We start from the raw sequence: 26818 nt of genomic DNA on the forward strand, positions 1-26818 counted from the left end.
TTCTTCTTTTTTTTTTTTTTAATGTTTATTTGTTTTTGTGAGAGAGAATGAGAGAGAGTGAGCAGGGGAGGGGCAGAGAGAGAGGGAGACACAGAATCCAAAGCAGGCTCCAGTCTCCGAGCCACCAGCACAGAACCTGATGCGGGGCTCGAACTCATGAATCGTGAGACCATGACCTGAACCGAAGTCAGATGCTTAACCAACTGAGCCACCCAGGCGTCCCTCACACTTCTTGATTTCAAAACTTACTATAAAGCAAATTAAGGCAATGTGGACAGAGAAGACAAATACTGTATGATTTTACTTATATGTATAATCTTAAAAAGCCAAACTCATAAAACAAAGGATGGAATGGACTGCCAAGGATTGAGGCGTGAGAGAAATGGGGAGATATCAGTCAAATGGTGCAAACTTCCAGTTATAAGATGAATAAATTCTGGGGATCTAACGTACAGCATGGTGATTATCGTTAATAATAGTATATTATATTGCTAATATATGTCAGCTAATAGCTGAAAGCTGCTAAGAGAGATGTTAAACGTTCTCACCATACACAAAAATGGTAATTATATGACACGATGGAGGTGTTAGCTAATGCCTTGGTGGTAATCATTTTGCACTGTGTAAGTGTATCAAATCACACCGAACACCTTAAACTTACATGATGTTATGTCAATTATATCTCAAAAAAGCTGAGGGCCAAAAAGACAAGAAGGCACTGGCACGAGGGTAGATATACAGAGCAACAGCATATAATTAATTAATCAAGCATATAATTAAGAGGTCAGAAATAATCTCTCACATTTATGCTCCACTGATTTTTGACAAGGATGCCAAGATCATTTAATGGGGAAAGAATAGTCCGATGAACAAAAGGACTAGGACAAGTGGATATCCATCTCTAAAAGAATCAAGTTGGAAAAAAAAAATTAAGTTGGACCCATACCTCACACTGTATACAAAATTTAACTCAAAATGGATCACAGACATAAATGTTAAGAGCTAAAACTATAAAACTCTTAGAAGAAAACGTAAGGGTAAATCTTTGTGACCTTGGATAAAGCAATGGTTTCTTAGATATGCCACCGAAAGCATAGATGACAAAAGAAAAAAAGAGAAAAATTGAACTTCATCAAAATTAAAAACATCTATGCTTCAACCAGCACCATCAAGAAAGTGAAAAGACAACCACAGCCTGAGAGAAAATATTTGCAAGTCATATGTATGATGAGGGACTTGTGTCCAGAATAGATTACAAGACTTTGTTACAAGTCAACAATAAAAAGACAGATAATCTAATTTAAAACCAGGAAGGGGCACTTGGGTGGTTCAGTCAGTTTAGTGTCTGACTTCAGCTCAGCTCATGATCTCATGGTTCGTGAGTTCAAGCCCCACATCTGGCTCCATGCTGACAGCTTGGAGCCTGCTTGAGATTCTCTCTTTATCCCTCTCTCTCTGCCTCTCCACCACTCATGCTCGCTCTCTCAAAATAAACTATAAAAAATAAAAATTATAATAATAAAATAAAACCAGGCAAAGAGGGGTGCCTGGGTGGGTGGTTTAGTTGGTTAAATGTCTGACTCTTGATTTCAGTTCAGGTCATGATCTCACAGTTTGTGGGGTTGAGTCCTGTGTCAGGCTCTTTGCTAACAAAGGGAGCCTCCTTGGGATTCTCTCTGTCTCCCTCTCTCAAAATAAATAAATAACACTTTAAAAAAATCTATAGGGGTGCCTGGGTGGCTCAGTCAGTTAAACATCTCACTTTGGCTCAGGTCATGATCTCATGGGTTCATGAGTTCTGGCCCCACATGGGGCTCCAGGCTGACAGTGCAGATCCTGCTTGGGATTCTCTCTCCCTCTCTCTGCCCCTCCCCCGCTAGTGCTTTCTCTCTCAAAATAAATAAACTTAAAATACACACACACACACACACACACACACACACACACACACACACACAGGATCTGAATGGATATTTCTCCAAAGAAAATAAATAGCCAAGAAACAACAAATGAAAAGATGTTCAACATCATGTAATCAGGAAATTGCAAATCAAAACCACAATGTGACGCCACTATACAGCCATTAATAACTAAAAAAGGCAGACACTAACAAGTATTGTCATGGATATTGAATAACTGGAGCCCTCACACATTGTTGATGGTATTGTAAAATGGCAGTCATTTTGGAAAACTGATTGTCGGTGGTTCCTCAAAATGTTAAACAGTGTTACCATATGACTTCCAAGAGAATATATATCCAAGACAATTGAAAACACACAAAAATTTGTACATGTATGTTCACGGTAGGAGTATTCATAATAGCTAGAAAGTGGAATCAATCCAAATATCCAACAACTGACGAATGGACAAACAAAATGTGGCATATCCACACAATGGGATATTATTTGGCCCTAAAAGAGAATGAAATTGATACATGCTTTATGAACCTTGAAATATACTAAGTAAAAAAAGCCAGACACACCCCCGAACTGTGAGATCATGACCTGAGCCCAAATCGAGTTGGATGCCTAGCCGACTAAGCCACTCAGGCGCCCCCCCCAAAAAGAAAAGTGATTTTAAACATCCAAAATTATGTCTTACAATAAGCAAGAGGCAAATTAAAACAAGACAATACTTTGGCAAAATGACAAAAAGGATAACTGTTATTACTGTGTTCATGAGGATGTGGAGAAGCAGGTATTGCACACTGTTGGTAGGGACATAAACTGCAACATCCTCTTTAAAGGGATGTAAATAAAATAAATGTATAACATATATTTTGACATAGCAATTCCACTTTTAAGATTTCATGAATTCTACTCTCACATGTACACAAAGCATGTGTACAGGGGCACTCCATGCAAAGTTATCCAGAACCGCAGAAGAATGGAAACAGTCTTAAGAGCTGACTAAAAAATTATGGTGCAGGCATACGACATGCTACCATAAAGGGATTAAAAAGAATGAGACAGATCTATTATGTACTGATAAGGAACAAATATCAAGATATACTGTGGGGTGAAAAAAGGCACTTCATATATGATACTCCTGGTTTAAAAGAGAAAAAAAGATAGGGTGCATGCACACACACACACACACACACACACACACACACAATATGTCCATGGTCCAGAAGTGACTTAGAACTTGGGAAATAGTAGGAGGGAGACTTACATTTCACTGTTCTATACTATTTGAATTTTAAACATGAACTAGTATTACTTATTATAGATTCTATATTGCAAGTATATACAAACAGGTAACACAACTTGTAAAGAAACTGTATTTGCCAAAGAAAATGAAAACGCTAATTTGAAAAGATATATGCAGCTCTATGTTCACTGCAGTATTATTTATAATAGCCAAGATATGGAAACAACCTAAGTGTCCATCAATGGATGAATGGATAAAGACTTGGGTGAGCGTGTGTGTGTGTGTGTGTGTGTGTGTGTGTGTGTGTAAAATGGAATACTACTCAGACATAAAAAAGAGGGAAATCTTGCCATCTGCAACAATGTGGATGGACCTCAACAGTATTATGCTGAAATAAGACAAAGACAAATACCATGTAACTTCACTTATATGTGGAATCTATAAAACAAAACTCATACATATAAAAAAAGACTGGTGATTGCCAGAGGGGAAGGGGGTGAGAGGGTAGGAGAAATGGGTGAAAGCGGTCAAAGGTACAAACTTCCAGATATAAAATAAGCAAGTCATGGGAATGTACTGCATGATGACTACAGGAGATAATAGTATATTGAATATTTGAAAGCTGCCAAGAGAATAAATCTTAAAAGTTCTCATCACAAGGAAAAACAATTTTTTTTTTTTGTAGCTTTGTATGGTGACTGATAACCAGACTTACTGTGGCCATCACAGTGTATACAAATATTGAATCATGTTGTACATCTGAAACTCATATGTTACACATGAATTTTACCTCAATTAAAAACAAACAAACAAACAAACAAACAAAGCACCTGGGTGGCTCCGGTGGGTTGAGTGACAGACTCTTGATTTTGGCTTAGGTCATGATCTCATGGTTAGTGGGTTTAAGCCCTGCACCTGGGTCTGTACTGACAAGTACAGAGCCTGCTTGGGATTATCCCTCTCCCTCTGCCCCGCCCCCCCCCCAGATAAATAAATAAATTAAAAAAAAAAAAAAAAAAGGTAAGAAAAGAACCTGTATTTGAATCCTGCCTAAAAAAAGAGGTCTCTTTTCGTCAAGTTCACAAAACAGCCTCCTCAGCAAGATGGTGTAAAGGGACTGGTGCTGGCAGAGCTAACCCACCCACGATTCCTGGAAGTGGTGCATTTTCATCCAGGTACTGTTCAGCTGCAAAGCCGTACAGTTTAGGGGATGCAGTTTAATGCTTGTGAAGCAACAGTAACTCAAGAGAACAAATGATTATCATGAATAAAAAAACTTGATAACTTTTACTGAGTACACGTAAGCCCTTCCCATGCATTTACTCAGGTATTGCTCACCACGATCCAGTAAAGTGGGTACTATTTACCATCTTACAGTTAAAGAAATTGGCTCAAAGATAGTGATTTGATGAATGCTCACTGCCAGCAACCAATCTAACGAGAGTTTGTAACTGATAGGATTCCTTGTCAAACCACAAGGGGAAGGGACATGCCTAGTAGCCAGGACTCCCGACTCCTGCGCCAGACAGCTTCTATCAGACCCGCGCGGCTTCGGAGTAGCAGAGAAAGGCCAAAGCAGCCCTGCGGGCACGAGTCTGGGAACCCCGCTTCCGGGAACCGGCCCACCCCAAGAAGTACCACTCGGGGACCTGCTTCCCGGCATCCTTCCCGCGCGACTGCTCACTTCCGGCCCTAAGTGGGCCCAAGCATAAGCATCACCTGGCCAGCACCCTGCTCCTTGGGCACGCTCTCCGCCGGGATTCCTGGCTTTACACCCTCGTCCCACCGCCGCCCCCGCCTTCTGTCAACACAGCCCCCTTTCCTGCCCTGCGCCCCCCGCCCCGGCCCCAGGGCCCGAAGCTGATGACCGCCCTCACCTCCTCTCTCTTCGCCTGCCGCGGCCTTTTACAAACGCGTCCAAACTGTTCGCTGTAACAACAGTCGTTATTGGTCAGGGCCGCCCACGCGCGGTAAATACCCGCCCACTCCTTTCGCGTTGTCTGATGGGAGTTGTAGTTTACTCCTGTAGGCGGGTAAGAATTGCGGCGGATTGCCTTGGTGGAGTCTGAGCTAACCTGGAGGCTGTAGCGCTCAGTGGGGCCAGAGTGCTTCTGGCCGACCCTGCTGGGACAGAAGGCACCGATAGGGTTCTAGGGCTAATCATGACTGCTTCAGCCCTGAGAGAACCCTGTTTCTGGTAGAATTCATTGGTAATTGATTTAAAAACTCGCCTAAGATGATCTGTATTATTACTATGATTTATCGTTTTGTCAAGGGAGGTCATGTTCCAAAGTATTCACTGTTTCTAATACTTGTGTGTTTATATCAAGTTATCTTTTTCTACCTTCATCACATGCTGACATACTAGAACGTTTTCCCTTGTAATGAATTGAAATCGGCTTCCTATGTGTTTTAGTTCTGTTCCTTGGAATCACACAGAATAAATCTTTGTTCATTGTTGAAGAAAGCTTCTGAGTGCAGTGTGTTAAGGATGAGGCCTGTGTGTTGGAGAACTCTGGAATGAGATTTCCTGAAGTTTTGGGCCTTGATTCTGTTACTTATAGGGGTGGCACAGTGGGCAGTTTGTGTAAGAACCTTAGTCTTCTCATCTACTAATAAGAGAAATGGTTCTTTCCAGGACTCTAATTTGCTATATTGTTTCTCAAACTGGAGGAAAGTGGATTAGGGCACACTTTTCCAGAGTATTTTTCCAATTTTGTGACTCTGTTTTGATTATAAGCTTTTAAAATGATGATTCAGTATATCCTGGGTCATCTGGATGATCACCTAATAATACCGTAGAGTTTCAGTCCCGGTTTGTGTTTATGATTGTATCCGTGCAAAGTGATTCTCTAGAGCAGTTGTTCTTCTTCTGGGAGCATTGCTACAAGCATCTAGTGAATAGATGCCATGGATGTTATTTAAGATCCCATGGGGCATCAGACTAGCTCACTCAGTAGAGCCTATGACTTTTGATCTTGGGGGTTGTGAGTTTGAGCCCCATGTTGGGTGTAGAGATTACTTAAAAATAAAATCGTAGGGCACCTGGGTGGCTTAGTCACTTAAACATAAGTCTCTTGATTTTGGCTCAGGTCATGATCCCAAGCTCATGGGATCAAGCCCCAAATCAAGCTCTGTGATGAGCATGGAGCCTGCTTGGGATTCTCTCATCCTCTCCCTCTCTGCTCCTCCCCCTCTCCTGCCCTCTCTCAAAATAAATAAACATTTAAAGAAATAATAAAGAAAATAACATCTTTTTAAAAATCTTACGGTACACAAGACAGCCGAGCCCTCACAACAAAGAATTATCTGGACCCAGATATCAATAGTGCTGGGGCACCTGGGTTGCTCAGTCGGTTAGGCGTCTGACTTCGGCTCATGTCATGATCTCACAGTTCATGAGTTTGAGCCCCACGTCGGGCTCTCTGCTGTCAGTGCAGAGCCTGCTTTGGATCCACTGTCCCCCTTTCCCCCTCCCCTGCTCTGTCTCTCAAAATAAATAAATAGACTTTATTAAAAAAATTTTTTTTAATGTTTGTTTTTGAGACCGAGAGAGACAGAGCATGAGTGGGGGAGGGGCAGAGAGAGAGGGAGACACAGAAAGGGAAGCAGGCTCTGGGCTCTGAGCTGTCAGCACAGCTCAAACTCACAGACCATGAGATCATGACCTGAGCCAGAGTCAGATGCTTAACCGACTGAGCCACCCAGGTGCCCTAAATAAATAGACTTTTAAAAAGAGTTAAAAAAAAAAAAGTCACTAGTGCCAAAGTTGAGAGACCCTGTGTTAGAAAGTGGGGAGAAGGGACTGTAAGGTATCCTCCAAACTGAGAAGGCACTTTGAAAACAAAAAATGAAGCAGGCAGGCAACTCCATACAGTTTACAGAATTTTATTCAGGGTAACTTACTGACAGGGAGGATCCAGAGGGTGATGATCCAGGCAGCTGTGCAGCTAGTCTTTGCAAAGTCCAGATCTAAATTTGCAGATTTTATAGAAAGGAGGGATGGTCAGGAGGGCACTGAGGTGAGGTCAAAGGGTCTGCCTACAATTCATTGATAGCTAACCTTTAACAGACCTCATGGTGCCATCTGTGCATCGAGGAGGTAGGTGGAGGGAAACTGTTATCTCTACTAGTTATCTAAACAAATTTAGGGAAAGCAAGAGCAAGCCTCCCCACATTCTGGTCATGGCATACATCAACCTCTAAGGGGCCTGAAACGGCCCCAGGGGAGGTCATCACAGGTACATGGATAGGTGGTGGGGCCAAAGATGGAGTCAGTAGTATCAGAGCTCCTACACTCTGTTTTAGAGAGAGTGTTTACAATGTTTTCAATGGAATTGCCCAAATGTGTCCTAAGAGATTTGTGGGTTTTCAGTTTAGATATGTTGTATGTTCCAGTCAGGAAGGAAGCTATCAAGCAACCCCAGTCTATTTTTAAGTAGTTTTTTAAGTAGGCTCCACACCCAACGTGGTGCTTGATCTCATGACCCCATGATCAAGAATTGCATGAGATACCAACTGAGCCAGCAGGGAACCCCTAAGCAACCCTATTCTAGAAGAGGTTTCTTCCTTCCAAGCCACACACTCAGGGTTCTTCTAAGAAGAAGAACCAAAGAAGGGCCTTTGAAGAAGCATTACCATCCTGGAAGTCCTTTCTGAGCCTTCTTATAAATAGAATTCTCAGATTGCATAATATTCTCATTATGGTTTGACACAATGAGACAAAATGAGGACACAATGAGGCCTTCCTTCTCTATTCTCTGAACATCATTTTTTTCAGCCTCGAGGTAGATTTTTTCTTAAAGTTTATTTTATTTATTTTGAGAGACAGAGAGGGAGGGAGGGAGAAGGAGGGAAAGGGAGAGGCAGAGAGAGAAAGAGGAAGAGAGAGAATCCGAAGCAGGCTCCGCACTTTTAGCACAAAGCCCAGTGTGGGGCTCAATTCCATGAACCTGATTATGACCTGAGCTGATATCAAGAATTGGACCCTTAAACCAACTTGAGCCACCCAGGCACCTCCATTGTGATTCTTGAATCTGAGAATTCCTAGCTTTCTACAATTGTGGAAAATTCTCAATCATTATCTCTTCAAATATTATGTATCTCATGTTGTTTTATTTTATGGAAGTCTAGTTTAAATGTATGGTAGGAGTGCCTGCCTGGCTCAGTCTGTAGAGCATATGACTCTTGATCTTGAGGTTGTGGGTTTGAGCCTCACATTGGGGTAGAGATTACTTAAAAAGAAAACCTTTAGGGGCGCCTGGGTGGCTCAGTCACTTAAGTGTCCAACTTTTGATTTCAGCTCAGGTCATGACCTCACGGTCATGAGATGGAGCCCTGCATGGGGCCTTGCATTGGGCTCCACACCGGGTGTAGAGTCTGCTTAAGATTCTCTCTCTCTCTCTCTCTGCCTCTCCTCTGCTTGTGTGCACTGCTCGCTCTGTCACCCCCAAAAAGGGGAAAAAAAACCTTTAAAAAATGTACTTTAGATTTCTCATTTTATTCAGTCAGTCCACTGAATTTTTAATTTTGGCTGTTGTATTTTTAAGTTTATTTTATTTATTTTGAGAGAGACAGAGAGAGCGTGAGCTGGGGAGGGGCAGAGAGAGAGGGAGAGAATCTTAAGTGCGCTCAGCACAGAGCCAGAGGTGGAGCTCAATCCCAGAACTTCGAGATCATGACCTGAACTGAAATCAAGTTGGTCACTGAATGGACTGAGCCACCCAGCTGTCCCTCAGTTATTGTATTTTTAATTTCTAGAGGCTTTATCAGTTTCTTTTAAATTCAAGGGGTGCCTGGGTGGCTCAGTCCGTTGAGCATCCAACTATTGATTTTGGCTCAGGTCATGATCTCTTGGTTCAGGGGTTGAGCCCCACGTCAGGCTCTGTGCTGATAGCAAAAGGAATCTGCCTGGGATTTCTCTCTCTCCGTCTCTCTCTCTGCCCCTCCCTTGCTCTTGTTCTCTCAAAATAAATAAAGTTAACAAAACAACGTTGAAGCACCTGAGCTTATCCTCCATCATTTGCTAACTCTAGCATCTCTCTGGGCGATTTCCATCCCATAGATCAAACTATCGCCTAAATGCTGAGGACTCCCATCTCTGGAGTATTCAGTCTAGATCTCCCTTCTAAATTCCATACCATTACCTACTGGTTATTTGTCACACACATTCAAGCTGCCCATGTTGAAGGCTGGAACTCATTAGCCTTCCTCTCCTGCCCTCTAAGTAGCTTCTATCCTTACCTGCCCTCACAAACTTCTCCTTTTCCTTTTACAGCCCCAGTAACTAGCCCCACCATCCATCTGATTGCTCAAGCCAGGAGCCTGGGAGACATCTTAGCTAAACACAAATTAGATCAACGGCTCCCTGGGACCTTTACAATAAAAAGTCCATCTCACTTGGCATAGCATAAAGAATTGGCCTTGATTTGGTCTTTTAGTTTTAGCTCTTATCACCTCACACCTAGTACTCTAGCTGGCAGTACTATCAGCACATGGCAGAAAAGCCATCTGGTCAAAAGCAGATTGTACAAGATAACAATTTGATTGATTTATTAAGTTCAGTAAACATGTATTGAAAATGTATTATTTGCCAGGTACTGGCCATATATGGTATTATAGAAAATAGTCACCAGCTTTGGGTTTAGTGAAAAACGTGTTTTGTTTTGTTTTGTTTTTAAAGAACATAAGTTTTAGAGATATAATCATACAAATAAATATACCAGTTGGCCCTTGATCATGGGTTTAAACTGTGTGGGTCCTCTTATAGACTTCTTCCAATACAGTACAGTACTATAAATATATTTTGATTTTTTAAAAAAATTTTATTTAAACCCAAGTTAGTTAACATATAGCGTTAATAGTGGTTTCAGCAGTAGAATTTAGTGTTTCATCTCTTACATCTAACACCCAGTGCTCATCCCAACAAGGGCCTTCCTTAGTACCCATCACCCATTTAGCTCATTCCCTACCCACCTCTCCTCCAGCAACCCTTAGTTTGTCTCCTATTTTCTTAATAACTTTTCTCTAGCTTACTTTACTGTAAGGAAACAGTATATACTTATAACTTACAAATTATGTGTTGATTGACTATATTATTGGCATGTCTTCCAGTCAACAGTAGGTTTGGGGGAAGTCAAAGGTTATACACAGATTGTCGACTGAGCAGGGTGTTCCTAACCTTTGTATTGTTCAAGGGTCAACTAAAAATTGTGACAAATGCTTATAAAGGAAAAGCTTTATAAGATGGTTTGAGAAGCTATTGACTTATGACTTAGATTGTGGGTAAAGGAATGCCTTTTAAAGGAAGCCACATTAAAAAAAATTTTTTTTGTTTATTTTTTAGAGGGAGAGAAAGAGAGAGAGATCGCGAGCAGGGGAGGGGCAGAGAGGGAGACACAGAATCTGAAGCAGGCTCCAGGTTCTGAGCTCTCAGAGCCTGACTCAGGGCTTGAACCCATGAACTGAAACAGGAGATCATGACCTGAGCCAAAGTTGGAAGCTTAACTGACTGAGCCACCCAGGCGCCCCTAAAGGAAGTGACATTTAAGTGGAGACCTGAAGATACAGCAGGCAAAAGGCATTTAGGTGGCAAGACCCTATAATAGGAGTCTCTCAGTCCCCAATCCACTTCTTTGTTTTGTCCAACATGTCTCCTCTCCATCATTGAGCCAGTTGGCTCAATGTTAGGGTTTGCCAATAGAGGGCACTGGGGGAATAATGTGAGGCAATGGTGTTGGGAAAGCACTTCCCTTATGGGTGCCGATTCTCTTCTCTTTTTCAGTGTGGGAGCCAGTGGGTCAGTGTATGGAAGACCCAGTGATGCTCCTCAGTGGTCTTTGGGATCTGAGATCCCACCCTCAGACCACTCTCTCCCCTGCCTGCAGCTGCCTTCCATGGGAGTTTTGGCTGTACCAGCTTACAGATGTTTCTAGGAGTGACAGATAAAATACAGAATGCCCAGTTAAATTTGAATTTCAGTTAAACAAAAATGTTTTTAGTATGCTACATGCATTATTTGGGATTGTGGTTTTTTTGCTACATCTGGCAACCTTGGCTGTTTTCCCACCTGGTGGACTATTGCTACAGACCAGCTCTAGCTGGTTCATGCTCTCTGGTAACAGATGCTTTCTATGGACCAGCTATGGCCCATGCCCTCTGGCAGGTTTCTTCACCAGGCTGCACATTCCTGTAGGAACCAAGTCTTCTTTGAAGAGGTCAGAATGTCAGGGCTCTCCTAAAACCCTAGTTCTTTCGTTGTCCACTGTTTATAAGTAGTAGCTTTTTTCACCTGTGACTTCTGGATCCCTTTAACAAAGTCCTTGTTTTACCCCATTTAGTAGTTAACCACTCTTGCTATTACTATTAAATTTCCTTTTCAAATTTTTAGTGTTGGTTTCTGTCTCCTGACATAAAGTGTTAAAGATGAGTGTGGAACAGAAGGGCTTACGGGACAGTGAATGGCCTGCTGTCAAGATGGAAAGCACAAATCACACAAATGGCAATGCAAACCATATTAAAGATTTAAAAAAAAAAAGATTTTAAGTAATCTCCACACCCAGTGTGGGGCTTGAACTCACAACCCTGAGATCAAGAGTCACACGCTCTGCCAACTGAGCCAGCCAGGTGCTCCCTCATATCATAAGATTTTAGATTACATCCCAAATGCAATTGGAAGCACATTTCCAAGGGGAATGGCGTGTGTGTCACAATCAGATTTACTTGTTTAAAAGATTCTTTTGGGCTTCTGATTCTGTAGAAACATGTTAGCAGCCTGGATCTAGATCTTTCCACTCCTTGTAGAACATAGACCAACAAGGAAAACATATGACCACAGACCCACAAACAATATCTTAAGTGAAACTAAGGAGGCAGAGAAACTTACAAATTCCACATTGAGTGGTATTGGATGGGAGGTCAACAGAGAACAGTCGGGAAGAATGGGGTGAGAAGTGGGCTGGTGGCACATCTCAGAAATTGCCAGCAAATATTCAGTCTGAGAAGAGCCACACCCTGCATAGAGTCTGCTGTGAGGACTGGACAAATGTGGGAGTGCTGAGAGATACGTGAAGTACCCGGGGTTCCAGAGGTATTTTAGAAAGCAAGTTACGGGAGCTCTTTGAAAGGCAGGAATTAGGTTCCTTAATGTAGCGGATGAAGGAACTCAGGTAGCTGAGAGCCTGCACAAAAGTCCCGAGCAAGGTCACATCCCAAGAGAGACAATTTATTGTAGCCTAAGGAGGAAGTGAGAAACCTAAATGGGGTCCCTCTCTTTTATTCTCCTGCTGGTACTTTGTCTATGAAAATCCAAAGGTTTCAAATACAAATAAATAGAAAGGAATAAACACAGCCCTTGTGCAGACACTCTAAAAATAAGAGTAGCCAAGCTTACTTAGAGTTTCCCTGGAGTAAACACACAAGAAAAATGTTCCCACAAAGCAGCTGCCAATATAACATTCTAATGTGAATTTAAAAAACAAAGCAAATGCAGCTAAGAAATACTAGAATTCTCACACCTTTCAGGATGGCTAAGATAAAAAACACAAGAAACAGAATGTGTTGGTGAGGATGTATAGAAAAAGGAATCCTTGTGCACTGTTGGTGGGAATGCAAACTGGTACAGCCACTGCAGAAAACAGAATGGAAATTCCTAAAAAACTGAAAATAGAATACCATATGACCCAGTAATTCTACTATTAGGAATTTATCCAAAGAATACAAAAACATTAATTCAAAGAAATATGTGCACTATGTTTATTGCAGCACTAATAGCCAAATTATGGCAGCAGCCCAAGTGCCCGCCGACAGCCAAATGGATAAAGATGCAGTGTGTGTACATAACTCAGCCATAAAAAAAAATATATTTCCACTTGCAACAACATGGACGGATCTAGAGTACAATGCTACGTGAAATGAAAGACAAATGACATGACTTATATGTGGAATTTGAGAAAAAAATAAATGAACCAAGGAAAAAATAGTGAAACCAAAAACAGCCAGACTCTTAACTATGGAGAACAAATTGAGGGCTACTGGAGGGGAGTTGGATGGGGTGGGAAGAGATGATGGGTTAAATAGGTGAAGGGGATTAAGAGTACACTTCATCTTGGAGCACTTGGATGAGCGTCTGACTTCAGTTCAGGTCACGATTTCAGTTTGGTTTGTGAGTTCCAGCTCCACAATGGGCCCACTGCAGTCAGCACACAGCCTGCTTCGGATCCCCTGCTCGCGTACTCTCTCTCTCTCAAATACAATATTAAAAAAAAAAAAAAATAGAAGAGTACATCTATCTTGATGAGCACTAGTAATGCATAGAACTGTTGAATCACTACTGTACATCTGAAACTACTATCACCGTATGCTAACTATACTGGAATTAAAAAAAAAAAAAAAGAAGAATTCAGGGAAGTTATGTCCCTGAGGTAAAACAGAAATTGGTATTAACCTAGGACACAAAACATGACAAAACCATTTCACAAATGAAGACTAAATTAAAAGGAGCACAAGTGAGTCTGGATAGCACAGGAAGCATGTTCAAGGAACAGAGATTAGAAATGAGAAAAGCAAACAAAAAGATAAAAACAATTAAGAACAAATGATGTAAACAGATGACAAGCAGAGGAGATCCAATATACGATATCCTAAGCAGTGGAGTAGTACAATTATTTATGAATGTAAGTTAGGAAAACTTTCAAAACATCTTACTACATGTATTTGGCCCAGAAAGGGAATATTTCCTTTCAGGTAGGATTTCCTTCCAACATTAAAGTCTTCTCACATCCTCCACCAATGGCTCACTCTGGATTATCTACGTTGCCCGATCTATCAGATAATGAAGTTGAGCCCTCTCACCATTAATCTGGACTGGCTGCCAAGTTGCTTCACAGCTGCTATCCAGGATTCCCATACTGGATCCCATTCCTAGACATGTATTTTTTTATTTGCTCTCATTTTAATGGAATTTATCTAGTAACTGAGAACCAGCGAATTCAGGAAGAAAATCTTTTGAGAAGTTGCAGGTCAAAAATGTCTATTCTATGGTCACCCATGGCAGCACGTGTGTATAAAATATCATTGGATACAGAACTCAAACTTTTGAAGACACTACCCCATGGATCCCTAGTTTCCAATGTTACTGTTACTATTCTCGATTCTTTTGATCTATGGTAAACTTTATTCTCTTTATGTTTCATGTCCTAAAATTTCATGGTGGTATGCTTTCTGACGGGTCTTTAATATTTATTGTGCTAATTTAATAATAGCCTTTTTTCAATCCTGAGACTCATCACTTTATCAAGGAAATTTTATTTTCTAATAAATTTCAACCACTGCCTTATTTTCTCAGTTCTCTTTCTTAGAACACCTATTGGTTGTATTTAAACTTCTGAATTTATCCCTATTTATTTTTCCCCCTCCACTTTTGATTGCTGTTCTAGAACACTTCCTTGTTTTTTAATATTCTCACTAAATGTATCATTTTCTGACATTTTACTAAGTATCTCTTCCAATTTCTTAGAGTATCCTCTTTTATCTGAGGTTATTACACTTTGAAGTTTTTCACATTCCTAACAATTGCTTTTTGTTTAGATCTTTCAAAAAGTTTTTCCTCAATTTCTGGTGATCTTTAGCAGTCTTTATTTAAAAGTGAAGCATTGCGGGGGGCACCTGGGTGGCTTAGTTTGTTTAGTGTCCAATTCTCGGTTTCAGTTCAGGTCATGATCTCCCGGTCATGGGATCGAGCCCTTTGTCAGGCTCTACGCTGGGAACATGGAGCCTGCTTGAGATTCTCTCACTTTTTCTCCCTCAAAATAAATGTATTAAAAAAAAAAAAGTATGAGTGCTGGCTGAGTTAGAAGAGCATGTGACTCTTGATCTTGGGGTCATGAGTTCAAGCCCCACATTGGGTGTACAGATTGCTTAATAAACTTAAAAAAAAAAAAAAAGTGAAGCACTAAACATCTGTTTGGAAGACTTGTGTACATAGGCAGGACTTACTGATTGGCATTCTCCACTGTAAAGGGATTGGTGGCCAGTTGGCTTTTTGGTAGGGACCTTCAAATGTCAGCATCTGTCTTTTCTTTCAAGAGTTGTTTATTTTTTCCATATAAAGATCCTCCAAATCCTGCATGGTATATATAACCATGGCTGTTGGTACTTTAGAACTGAAAAAGGATAAGCAGCTTTGAATCTCATTTACCCAGTATTAGTAAAATCATATTTAATCCCTATTCCTAGCCTAGTAATCCTGAGTCAGATGTCTAAAACTTTTTCCTTTTTTAGTTGAATTACTATCAGAACAGCTTCAGCTGCCTCCAACGATGGAGACCATAATATAAAATCCTATTCAACTGAGACATATTCACATACATTTTATTAAGGCTGTTAAATTAAAATGTGTTGTTTTGGAGATAAGTTCTTCCAGTTCTAAACCCAAAAGTAAAAATGCAGTGATTGGAAAAAATGGAATAACCCTTACAAAAAAGTGATTCTATTTTTAGAAATCATTGCTCTTCCATTCAAAAGAGTTGTGTGTGTGTTTTTTTTTAAGTAATTTCTATACCCAACATGGGGCTTGAACTCATGACCCTGAGATCAAGTGTCACATGTTCTACCGACTGAGCCAGCGAGGGTTTGCTTTTTAATTCCTACAAGCACACTTTACTTTTCCAATGTAACTGTAACCTAAAGAGCACTCCACAGCACATAGCGAACGTAACTTTCTTTGTATATGTAATCTAGTCCCTGCCAACTGCCTTCTCAAATGTCAACTGAACTCTAACACATACAAAAGGAAGACAAGTCAAGCACAGGGACAGAACAGGAGAATAAAACTGGAATGTGGAACTCATTTTCAACAGGGAGATAATATCAACAAGGAAAATGAGATCCTGGTTTCATAATGAGTTAAATCTATGTAATGCCAATTCTTTGTGGTATTAAACAGTAACCCAATGAAAACCATGGTTTCTGGAATAAGATTAAAAAAGAAAAATACCTGAGTGAATATAACAATATCGCTAGACCAAAAAAATCTTTCACACACAATAATCACTGCAAGAAGATCCCACAGGTTATAGAAAACATAAAGGAACTTTAATATCCAAACAGTCAGGGCAAAGAATACTGGACTAATGACCCATTCAATGTGTATCACTTCAGGTTCTTTACAGTACCAGATGTATTTTATAGTAATCTGAATGAATATTGCAGACAATGAAGCCATTTTTAAAACTTTAATTTCCTTACCTGATACTAATACCAGTATGATTTTTAGGCTAAAAAAATCTTTAAATGATTTAACACTAGGAGTAAGATTTAAACCAAAGTTAGCAATGTTCTTGAAATGTCAATTTGTTCAGTAGTAACTTTTTGAGAAATACCACTTTCTTCTCAAAAAGTAGTCAATGTACACTTTAAGACTTGTGCAATAAGAAAATATACTGACTAGTAAAAAGTATTATTAAGATAGTCAAAATGAAAGAAAAATTATACTTTTGTTTAAATTACTTATGCCCAAATAATTTACCCTGCAGTCCACAGGTGTACAGGAAATAAAGTATTTTTGAGTAAGAAAAATAACGAGGGTCCTAAAATAGAAACATAAGCCAGAAGAATCTAAAAATAGTTTCCTGATAATTTATTTATTTATTTTTTTGAGTATTTCATTTAAGCTGCTTCTGGTTGCATGCCCTGATCTGTAAAATTTAACAAGGAAATAAAATTCCCAAGTATTTAAAAAATTTACTCATCTTCCATAAAGCAACTTTTAATGTATCAACACTTAAAAATACACAGTGACTTAATGAAACATCAGTACAACTGCATAGAATTGAGCTCCAGAGAATTATACACTTATGAGTTGTCTTTCCTGGGCTCTGGTTTACATGAGTATTGGCTTTAGAGACCACCTTAATTTGCTCCTACCTGGAAAAGACAGTTCAGGAAACCAAGATTTCACAGGCTTTTATCTGTTGCTAAATACTAGGAGCTCTCTGAAGGTCTTAAAAACAACGGAACCATCCAAATATGTATACTGGGGACTCTTCCCCTTTGTGAGTCAAGGAAGAATGAAGTTTGTGACTTTCACTGAAAACAAAACAAAATCTCCCACAACTCTTTGACGACACTCTGAAATGTACTAGAAATTTCAAAACTAGAATAATGCCATCAAAGATTAAACCTCTTAATGCTCGGAGCCACCCCAAAATAATAAAATTGGGAACTCCAGGAAAACAGGTACCAAAAGAATCAAAATAATGATTGCACTGAGGATTCTCCTCTTTGAAGGCTGTTTAAGGAGGTAGGATTTTAAGGTTTTTTTTTTGTTTGTTTGTTTATCTTTTGGCCTCTGAACATTTAAAAAACACTTTGCCCGGCTGGTCCTTCAGGCTAATTTTGAAGTTCAAAATGAACCCCAAGCCTGATGTAGGATATTCTACAGTTTCACAGCTATCATTTGTACAAATTGATTCACTCTTTTTGAGTAAATATAACTAGAAAATGGCAAATTAATATCTTCCTTTACATACAACTTTGTGTCTCAAAATTCTTGAAAAACAAGAGCAGATGACTTTGTATTCAAAGACTACCAAAGTGTGTATTTGATATTCACATGCAAACAACTTAGAACCTTATAAATCTCCTGTCAACTCTGCAGGATGCCTTTAAGAAGGAAATGACCTACAAAGCTTGCTAATTGTGCAAAATATTAAACTGCTAAAACATTTTACAGAATGAAACAGTACATGTAAATGTAGAAGTTGACACATGGAATTAACACGGGCTCATAAGAACTTATCACATTTCAGAGATTTTCTTTAGTAGCAAGTTTTTGTTTTTATATTTCCTGGTACACAGCAAAGTATATCACAGAAGATAAAAATCCTTTTAAACAAATCCAAGAGGGAATTCTTGAGGCACCTTCTCATATAAAACACAAAATGAATGCAATTATCAATCCATCTGAGAAAAGTTTTCAAACTAAGTGAACATCATTTTTTTCCATTTAAGTATATTTTACAGAAATTTAATAAGGCAAGACAAATTTGTGAAAAATGTAGTTACAAAAATGATGTAAACTAATAATTTATATTTAAAAAACCCCAAGGGAAAACAGTGGAGATGGGAGAGTTCAAACAATGCCTTAAAAACAAAAAACAAAACAAAAACCCCTAAAACAGAATTGTGCACAAGCTGAAGATTACAAAGAACTTCTAGACTCTGCACAGTTTTGGTTCTTCATTTTTTTTTTTAACATCTTTATATTACATGTTTTAAATCATATCAGGAATGCAAACTAGAACTGCACACTACTTTAGTGGAAAAAAGTTCAACATTGTGCAATTTTCTGCCTCTTAATTTTAAAAAAGTGGCAGCAATCCCTGCATTTGTATTTGAAACAAGGATCTGAGAAACTTTATCAAAAAAGGTAATGAAGGCAAAAATTGGCAGACATCCAGCATCTTGTTTCTTTTTAAAACAATGTGGATGATAAGTAATTTCATGATTAAAAAAATGAATCTTTTAAATAAATACATTGTATCTGACATTTGCACTGACTGATTTGATAAATCTTTTAAGTAAACAACGGCTTTACTACACTCCCTGTAGCCTCAAGCCACTGGCTTTAGATTATGGAGTCCTTTTTTACTGGGTTTCATACCCTGCCACTCGATACCCTGCAGGCTGATTAGGCAACATGCTGCCATTCTGTCCTGGAGGTGGCTGCACTCCGTAATTGGGTCCCATCCATGGTGCCGAAGACTGTGTCTGACTGGTAGAAAACATGAAAGGAGCAAAGAGGGGAAATCCACTGATTAAAATAAAATGTAATGCCAAGAAGTAACATATACAAAGAAAATACACTTTCCTTAAGCCCAAATATAAGAGTAATGGTTATGCCAGAGAAAGCAAAGGCAAAAGCTATTTTTCCTAAAAACAAGCATCCTGGGGTGCTGGGTGGCTCAGTCAGTTAAGTGTCTGACTTTAGCTCAGGTTATGATTTCACGGTTTGTGAGTTCCAGCCCTGAAATGGGCTCTCTGCTATCAGCGCAGAGCCCACTTTGGATCCTCTGTCTTTCCCGGTCTCTCTGCCCCTCCCCTGCTCACTCCCAATCGCTCTCAAAATGAAATAAAGAAAAAAGCCAAAAAAACCAAGCATCGTCACAGGTTTAATTTATGCAGTTTAATTTTGTTAGTTTAATACAGTTACAAAAAAAAAAAAAAATACCCTTTACCTGTAAACATTTATCCCCTTTGAATTCAGAAAAAATTCATTTCTAATCTCAAAAATGAAAACTGTCCACCTGGGTTGGACATACACTGAACAACTACTTGAAAGAAACAATCATTTGGTACAGTAAGGACTAGCATTTTTATTATTCAAAGAAGAAATTAAAACAATTATTAGCATATGTAAACTCAATTTTTTTCAACATTACAAACACAAGACTCTTTTTTTATTTTTAGTTTTTAAAAGATTTTGTTTCTAAGTAATCTCTACACAACAACATGGGTGTGAATTTACAATCCTGAGATCGAGTCACATGCTCTAATGACTGAGCCAGCCAGGCACCCCAAAAATGTAAGATTATTTTAAAATAGAAACTAAGAACTATTTTAATTTTCAGTGTTTCAAAAATTTAAATAAAATTTAATAATTCAGGGTGTATAAAGAGGCATCCATATAACAATGTGTGCATAAATCCTTTTGCACAGAAAAATAAAGGCATAATGAATAAAACAACTAGCATCAAAATAACTGTATGCAAGAATGGCTAAATGATCTTTAGTCACATAAAAAGCTTAGTAAATATTAAGCTCTCATTTTCTTAAATATTAGTTGATTCATTATCAAGCATTACCAAAAATCTTATAACACTGGTTATACCTCAAGGCAGCACATTTCCAGACAAATTTTTAAAGAAATACACTTAAAACTATAAATTAAAAACCACTCTAAACTAAGTCCTTGCTTTAGACTGAGGACCACATTACTCACTAATTACTTAAAATCTCTTCCTAAGTTCTTGACTTTTTCAAAGGCTAATAATAAAGGAAAAGAGCAGGTATGCTTACTTAAATCCCTGTTGATTCCACGCCTGGCCATACATTCCATATGCAGGTACTTGCCAACCATTAGGCATATACTGGCCAATTTGTTGTGCATTTCCATACCACTGGCCCCACTGGCCATAAGCTTGTGGATATCCAATCTGATTCTGCTATTAAAATTTTAACAGGTAATTTAGTATTATTTGAAGTTGTATGTACACATACAGTCCTAACATACCACAAATATATAGCCATAATACATAGGGCCATCATTACAATTAAAATGAAAGGACGGGCACCTGGGTGACTCAATCGGTTAACCATCCAACATTGGTTCAGATCATGATCTTGTGAATTCGAGCCCCACACTGGGCTCTAAGGGGTTAGCCCCCTTAAGATCTTGTCTCCCACTCTCTGTCCCTCCCCCAACTCGAAGGCACGTGCCCTCTCTCTCAAAAACATTTAAAAAAGAAAAAAAATAAAGGATAAACAAAAGCTTATAAAATGAATGCTAAAAAAGAAAAAGAAGTGAAGTTATAGTGCTGTAACTCTACATGATGCTCTGAATGGCACATTCTGTAAGGTAGCAGGTAAGGCCCTAGTAATAAATATTAAACACCCAGTATAATGTTTAAATGTTTTGTAAACTAGATAGGGAAGATTTAAAAATTACTTATTCCTATAATCAGTTTACCTAAGAAACGTACATAGTTTAGGATTTTCCTACTCTTGTCTTGGTGCTCCATTTACAGTTTCCTCACAGAAATTTTTATGGGATTACATTTGAAACCACTAAAGCTGCCTGGAAAAACAAAAGCAGCAAAAATCTAGAAGAAAATGCCAAAGCTCTAAATATATTTATAGGTTTTGTTTCAACTAAGTCAAACATGCTTGTGAGTTCTCCAAATAGTATGTGAATAGATCTACCAAGTGTTAAGAAAAAATTGAATACCCTGCCAGGTAAACTACCACTCTAGAACTATAATACATGTAACAAGAGCCCTTACAGATAATCACTTTAGCTAGAAACAAGGACTATCAACAATTTCATTTTTAAAAAATTTTTTTGAGAGAGCGAGCGAGCGAGCATGTGAGAGCACGTACATGAGCTGGGGAGGGGCAGAGAGAGAGGGAGAGAGAAAATCCCAAGTAGGCTCTGGAATGCAGCACAGAGCCCATCTTGGGGCTTGATCTCACGAACTGTGAGATCATGACCTGAGCCAAAATCAAGAGTAAGCCACTTAACCGACTTGGCCCCAGGCATCCCTCCAACAATTTCATTTTAAAATAACCTATTGTTAGCCCAGCAATTACTGTGAAAAGTCAAGAACCCTCTCACCTGTTGCACAGGGTTTATCATGTCAAGAGTTTCTTTGCCCCAATAGCATTTCACAACATGGCCTTCAATGGTAGTTCCATTAACAGAAACGATTGCATGTGCTGCACTTTCATGCGAATTGAACCTATTGGAAATAATACTAAGAATCACCAATATTAACTGTTTAAAATACTTATGAATAAAGTCTATTTTTAAAAATCAAGCTGAGCTTGACATAAAACAGGTAGTTCATACAAAAGAATCAATACGATTGTTTATTTTCTTTGCTATATTTTTTTTCAAAAGTCTTATAGTTTTGGAGAAACTTCTTAATAGATAATGTTTTATTGGCCTTGTGGTAACAGAGAGGGAACCAATTAAAAAACAGTGGCAAATACTGCTAAATGCTAGAGAAATTTCTATTTCTCTAACCAAGGTAAATTTTTAAGAAAACTACTAAGTTAAATATTCAAACATTTTTTGGGAGAAAATTTTTTTTTTCGAATAAACCACCCATACCTAACAAATGAATATCCTTTATCTGGAAAGACTCGAATTTCCATTATTTGTCCAAATGGTGAAAAAGTCTGACGCATTAGTTGTTCTATTAGACAAAAAACAAAAACAAACCACACTAAGTTATATAAAATCCTATACAGATATTAAGCTTTTCAGTAAAAACATTAACCTTAAGATGCCACACAAGTAAACCTCCCATACCTGTCAGTCCAGAAGTGACACCTCCACAGTATACAGTACAGTTGCTTGGACTAGACTGATTTACAACTTCATCATACGACAGCTGTTTGGTGTTTGCTGGGGAGGGAAAAGTTTAGTATTTTAAACTCATGAAATGAAATGTTCAGAAAGAGAAAAGTAACATTGACTACACTACTATAGTGGTAAATTTTACCCTGACCAAAATGCATATAGAATACATACTACATTTGCTTGAGGATTAATCCCCCCGCCCAAGATTATCTAAAAAAAATTACTCAATATTCTCTCTTTAATAGGAGACTTGACATTAGAAATAATATCATTTATTATTTAAAATCACAAAAATGAAAACTAAGTACATTTTGGACAGTAGTCTTGATTTGCTTCTCATCTATTTCTGCAATAAGTCTCCAGGAACAGCTCTAACATTTAAAATCTAGCGTATTTTCCTCCAAAATTCCACATTTCCTTTTCTTCTCCAATACACCTACACTCATATGTACTCTTTGGAGCTGGAGGCTTTCGGGTTGCCCAGTTAGTTCTGATTTGTCTTCCACCAAGCCACTGGCCACCCATCTGCTGAATGGCATTTTCGGCATCCTGTTCCGCACATTAGAAATGACAAAGAAGCCACTATTAATTGATGTTGAGTGACTACAAGCAGTAGAGAAAATTCAGCTGTTTTCACAATGGTTTTCTGAATGAAAATGCTTTATTTATAAAATACACAACAGTTAACTAACTTGCATTTAAATAAGTAAATTTTAAAAATACACAATATATGATAGGTTTCTTAAAATGTAATGGTGCTTTTAAATTATCTTTCTTTTATTTGGATATCAGACTCTGGGAATGTTAATTCCCTAAAAAAGTTCAAAGCCCCTTATAAAGTTCATTTAATAACTCAGACTGTGGATGAAAATCTCACTTTACACAATCCAACAAGCTTCTTAACGACAGTATTTCATTTCTCATTCATCTAACAAGTAAACACTGAACATCTACCATGTTCTAGGTAGGCATCAGATTAAGTGCTAGGGATTCGCTGGTTAATGAGACAGACATGGTCTCTGCTGCCTCAGAGCAGACATTCTTTTGGGGCCACAAATTAAATTATCACAAATTGTGGTAAATGCCATGGCAGAGGCAAAAGGATGGGATAGAGAATATGGGCTTTGGGATCTACTTTAGACAGCATGATTAGGGAAGGTCTCTCTGAAACATAACATTTACACTGAAATTGAGAGGAACAGGAGCTAGCCAAGTCAAAACGTCAGGGAAGAAAGCCCTGGTGGAGGGAAAAGCACTGCAAAGTATGTTATAGCAGGAAACAGTTTGGTATGTTTGGAATAAAAAGGCATGTTAAAGGCAACTAGTTTTAGTGGAATCTAGTGAGCAAAAACAGGTACCAGAGGAAAATATTAAAAGATTTTAAGTAGGAGAGTGTCATGATCTGATTCATGTTTTAACAGGGCCATTCTTAGCACCAGGAAGAGAATGGTTTACAGACATGGGTAGTAATAGGAAAAAGACACTCTGAAACTAAATACCTACAGCAAAAAAAAAAGCTGGTGACTAGGATTAGTGCAGTAGCAGTGCATATATCTACAGGAAGACTCAACAGAACTGTGGTGATGCACAGTAAGTAAAAGGGGAGGAATCAAAGATAACCTATGTTCCTGCATGGGCAGTAGGGAGGACAGTGTTAGTTAGCATTTACTGAAATAAGAAACCTAGGAGGGAGGAGGAAAACAGTTTGAGGAAGAAACAAAGAGCTCCATTTAAGACACATTAAGTTTGATGGGGCACCAGGGTAGCTCAGTTAAGCATCCAACTTAGGCAGGCTCAGGTCATGATCTCACAGGTTTGTGAATGGTGAGCCTGCATCAGGCTCCCTGCTGTCAGGGTGGAGGGAGCCAGCTTCTGATCCTCTGTCCCCTGTCTTTGCCCTTCCCCTGACGGTTTCTCTCTCTCAAAATAAACTTTAAAAAAAAAAAAAAAAAAAAAGGACACATTATGTTTGAGATGTAGGACATCTAAATTAAAACTATTTGTTAGTAAGCATGGTGCACAAAAAAGTAAACTGCTGAACTGGAGATATGAAATTGAGAGTCATGAAGAAAGACCAGAAAGAAAAAAGAAGGCATCCTGGGACAGAGCCCTGAGCAACAACAAAATCTGAAAACTAGGTAAAGAAAAAATTACTAGCTAAGGTGATTAAGAAGTTCCCAGTGATGAAAGGAAGAAACTGACAAAAGTGTACTGTCACAGAGCCAAAGACATAGAAATCTAGCAGTAAACCTGAAAAGAGTACTGTTGGTACAGAATGAGAACAAAAGCCAGCTTACAGTGGACTGAAAAGTAAATGGGGTACAATTCTTATCTGTTATGTCAAAAGTAGGCTTTATCTACCATGAAAGAAGAAACAGATTCAAGGCTAAAGGCTATTCTTGAGATACATGAAAAGGAAATGCATATTCTTAAAAAGAAACACACATTGTTTACCACACTTACCAGTTTGCAATTCATGAAATGCTAACTGTTGTGGGTTGAACTGTGTCCCTTTAATTGATATAAAGTTCTAACTACCATCTGCTCCCCCAACTGTGAAGGTGATCAAAATTGGAAATAGGGTCTTTGCAGACGAATTAGTTAAGATGAGATCATCCTGGATCAGGGTGGGTCCTAAATACAGTATGACTGATGTCCTTATAAGAAGAGGAGAGGAGTGCCTGAGTGGCTCAGTCGGTTAAGCATCCAATTTCAGCTCAGGTTATGATCTAATGGCTCGTGAGCTCATGCCCCACATTGGACTCTGTACTGACAGCTCAGAGCCTGGGGCCTCCTTTGGATTCTGTGTCTCCCTCTCTCTCTCTCTCTGTCCCTCCCCCACTCCTGTTTTTTTCCCCCTCTCTCTCAAATAAACAAACATTAAAAAAAATTTAAAAACAGAAGAGGAGAAGACAGGGGCATCTGGGTGGTTCAGTTGGTTAAGCATCTGACTCTTGGTTTCGGCTCAGGTCAAGATCTCATGGTTTGTAGTTCGAGCCCCACATCAGGCTCCATGCTGATAACAGGAGCCTGCTTGTGATTCTCTTTCTCAAAATAAATAAATAAACTTAAAAAAAAAAAATGTTTAGTGTGCCTGGGTGGCTCAGTCAGTAAGCATCTGACTCTGGATATTGGCTCAGGTCATGATCTCATGGGATTGAGTCCCGCTTGGGGATTCTCTCACTCTCTACCTCTCGCTTGGATGCTCTCTCTCAAAATAAACTTAAAAGGGCTATGTGAAGACAAAGGCAGAGGCTGGACTTATGTATTTACAAGCCAAGGATACTAAGGATTGCTGGCAACTGTTAGAAACTAAGAAGAGAATGTTCTTCCACAGAGTCTTAAAAGGGAGCATAGCCATGACAACAGCATTGGTTTTGGACTTCTACCTCCAAAACTTTTGAGAAAGTAAATTTTGGTTGCTTTAAGTCATTCAGCTTATGGTACTTTGATACAGCAGTCCTAGAAAACAAACAAAACTACTCATAAGAGAAGGAAGAAACTTTTTATGGCATGTACATGTGTTTGCGTAGACAGTTGCGAATGGGAGATGAAGTGAAAGCAGTATGGAAACAAATCTTTTGAGAAGTTTGATTCTAAATTACGGCAGAGAAATAGAGACACAGCAGGAAAAGGGATATGGAATCAAGTTTGTTTTTTTTTTTTTCCAAGTAGGCTCCACACCCAACATGGAGCTCGAACTCATGACCCCGAGATCAAGAGACCCACGTTCTACCGACTGAACCAGCCAGGTGCCCCAAGTGTGGTTTTGATTAATATATACTAGAACATGTTTTCTGGTCGATGGGAATGATCTAACAAAGGGAAAGACTGATGACAAAGGACAAGAGTATAGCAAAGAACATATTATACAATTCTGTTTACAGAAAATGTTCGAAACAGAGAAATCTATATACATAGAAAGTAGATTAATAGTTGCTCAGGGCTGGGGCACCTGGGTAGCTCAGTCAGTTAAGCATCTGATTCTGGATTTTGGCTTGGTCATGATCTCATGGTCCATGAGTTGGGAGTCTTGTGTTGGACTCTGCTGGCAGTGAAGAGCCTGCTTGGGATCTCTCCCTCTCTCTCTGCCCCTCCCCTGCTAGCACTCGCTCTCAAAATAAACAAACTTAAAAAAAAAAAAAAAAGTTGTTCAGGGCTGAGGAAGTGAGAGCATAGAGGGAAAAGGACAGCGACGGTTTCTTTCTGGGGTATTGAAAATATTCTAAAATTGTGATAGTTGCATAATTTTGTGAATATTCTAAAAACCACTGAATTATACACATTAAACAAGTAGATTTTATGGTATGTGACTTATACCTCAATAAAGCTATAGTAGGAAAACAAAAGAATAAGCATAGGAACAAAGTCCCTGAAAAGGCAAGAGAGGCAGGATCCCAACTGTGAGGGATTTGGCCTTTTACAGGGAGGACATATCTTCTACTGTAATAGAGGAAAAGGAAGGTGGATGAATTCTATGTAGGTTTGGTGGTTGAAAGCTGAGGGAATTCCTGTATGATAGTT

The 26818-nt window shown here is 39.0% G+C and overlaps 2 protein-coding genes and 1 long non-coding RNA gene across 17 annotated transcripts in view; all 3 read right to left on the reverse strand.

Annotated features, from left to right (window-relative positions):
- CA3H2orf42 (chromosome A3 C2orf42 homolog) overlaps positions 1-5085 on the reverse strand; it is a 32236-nt gene extending 27151 nt beyond the window's left edge. Inside the window, exon 1 of one of the 2 annotated variants that reach the window (XM_007083402.2) lies at positions 5031-5085. The gene's annotated coding sequence lies outside the window, so the exon portion shown is untranslated. Of the gene's footprint in view, positions 1-4872; positions 4889-5030 lie in introns of those variants that run through there. The other variant, XM_007083405.3, reaches the window with a different exon arrangement.
- Positions 5086-7025: 1940 nt separating this feature from the next.
- LOC122237036 lies at positions 7026-15617 on the reverse strand. The gene is made up of 2 exons (XR_006215232.1): positions 15148-15617; positions 7026-7125 (listed from the first exon to the last, which is right to left on the reverse strand). It is a non-coding gene; the product is annotated as an uncharacterized LOC122237036 (long non-coding RNA).
- A 606-nt stretch (positions 15618-16223) lies between these two features.
- The window catches only part of TIA1 (TIA1 cytotoxic granule associated RNA binding protein), a 32769-nt gene continuing 22174 nt past the window's right edge, over positions 16224-26818 (reverse strand). For 10 of the 14 annotated variants that reach the window (XM_007083408.3, XM_015538046.2, XM_007083410.3 and 7 more), the window contains 6 exons: positions 22735-22843; positions 22244-22339; positions 22043-22127; positions 21545-21668; positions 20230-20375; positions 16224-18925 (listed from right to left, as the gene is read on the reverse strand). In XM_007083408.3, coding sequence (XP_007083470.1) covers positions 18799-18925; positions 20230-20375; positions 21545-21668; positions 22043-22127; positions 22244-22339; positions 22735-22843 — 687 coding nt within the window. In that variant the 3' untranslated portion in view covers positions 16224-18798. Of the gene's footprint in view, positions 18926-20229; positions 20376-21544; positions 21669-22042; positions 22128-22243; positions 22340-22602; positions 22844-26818 lie in introns of those variants that run through there. The other 4 variants (XM_015538047.2, XM_042981648.1, XM_007083413.3 and 1 more) reach the window with 2 other exon arrangements.

Source organism: Panthera tigris, chromosome A3, assembly GCF_018350195.1.
Source record: "Panthera tigris isolate Pti1 chromosome A3, P.tigris_Pti1_mat1.1, whole genome shotgun sequence".
Taxonomy (NCBI): domain Eukaryota; kingdom Metazoa; phylum Chordata; class Mammalia; order Carnivora; family Felidae; genus Panthera; species Panthera tigris.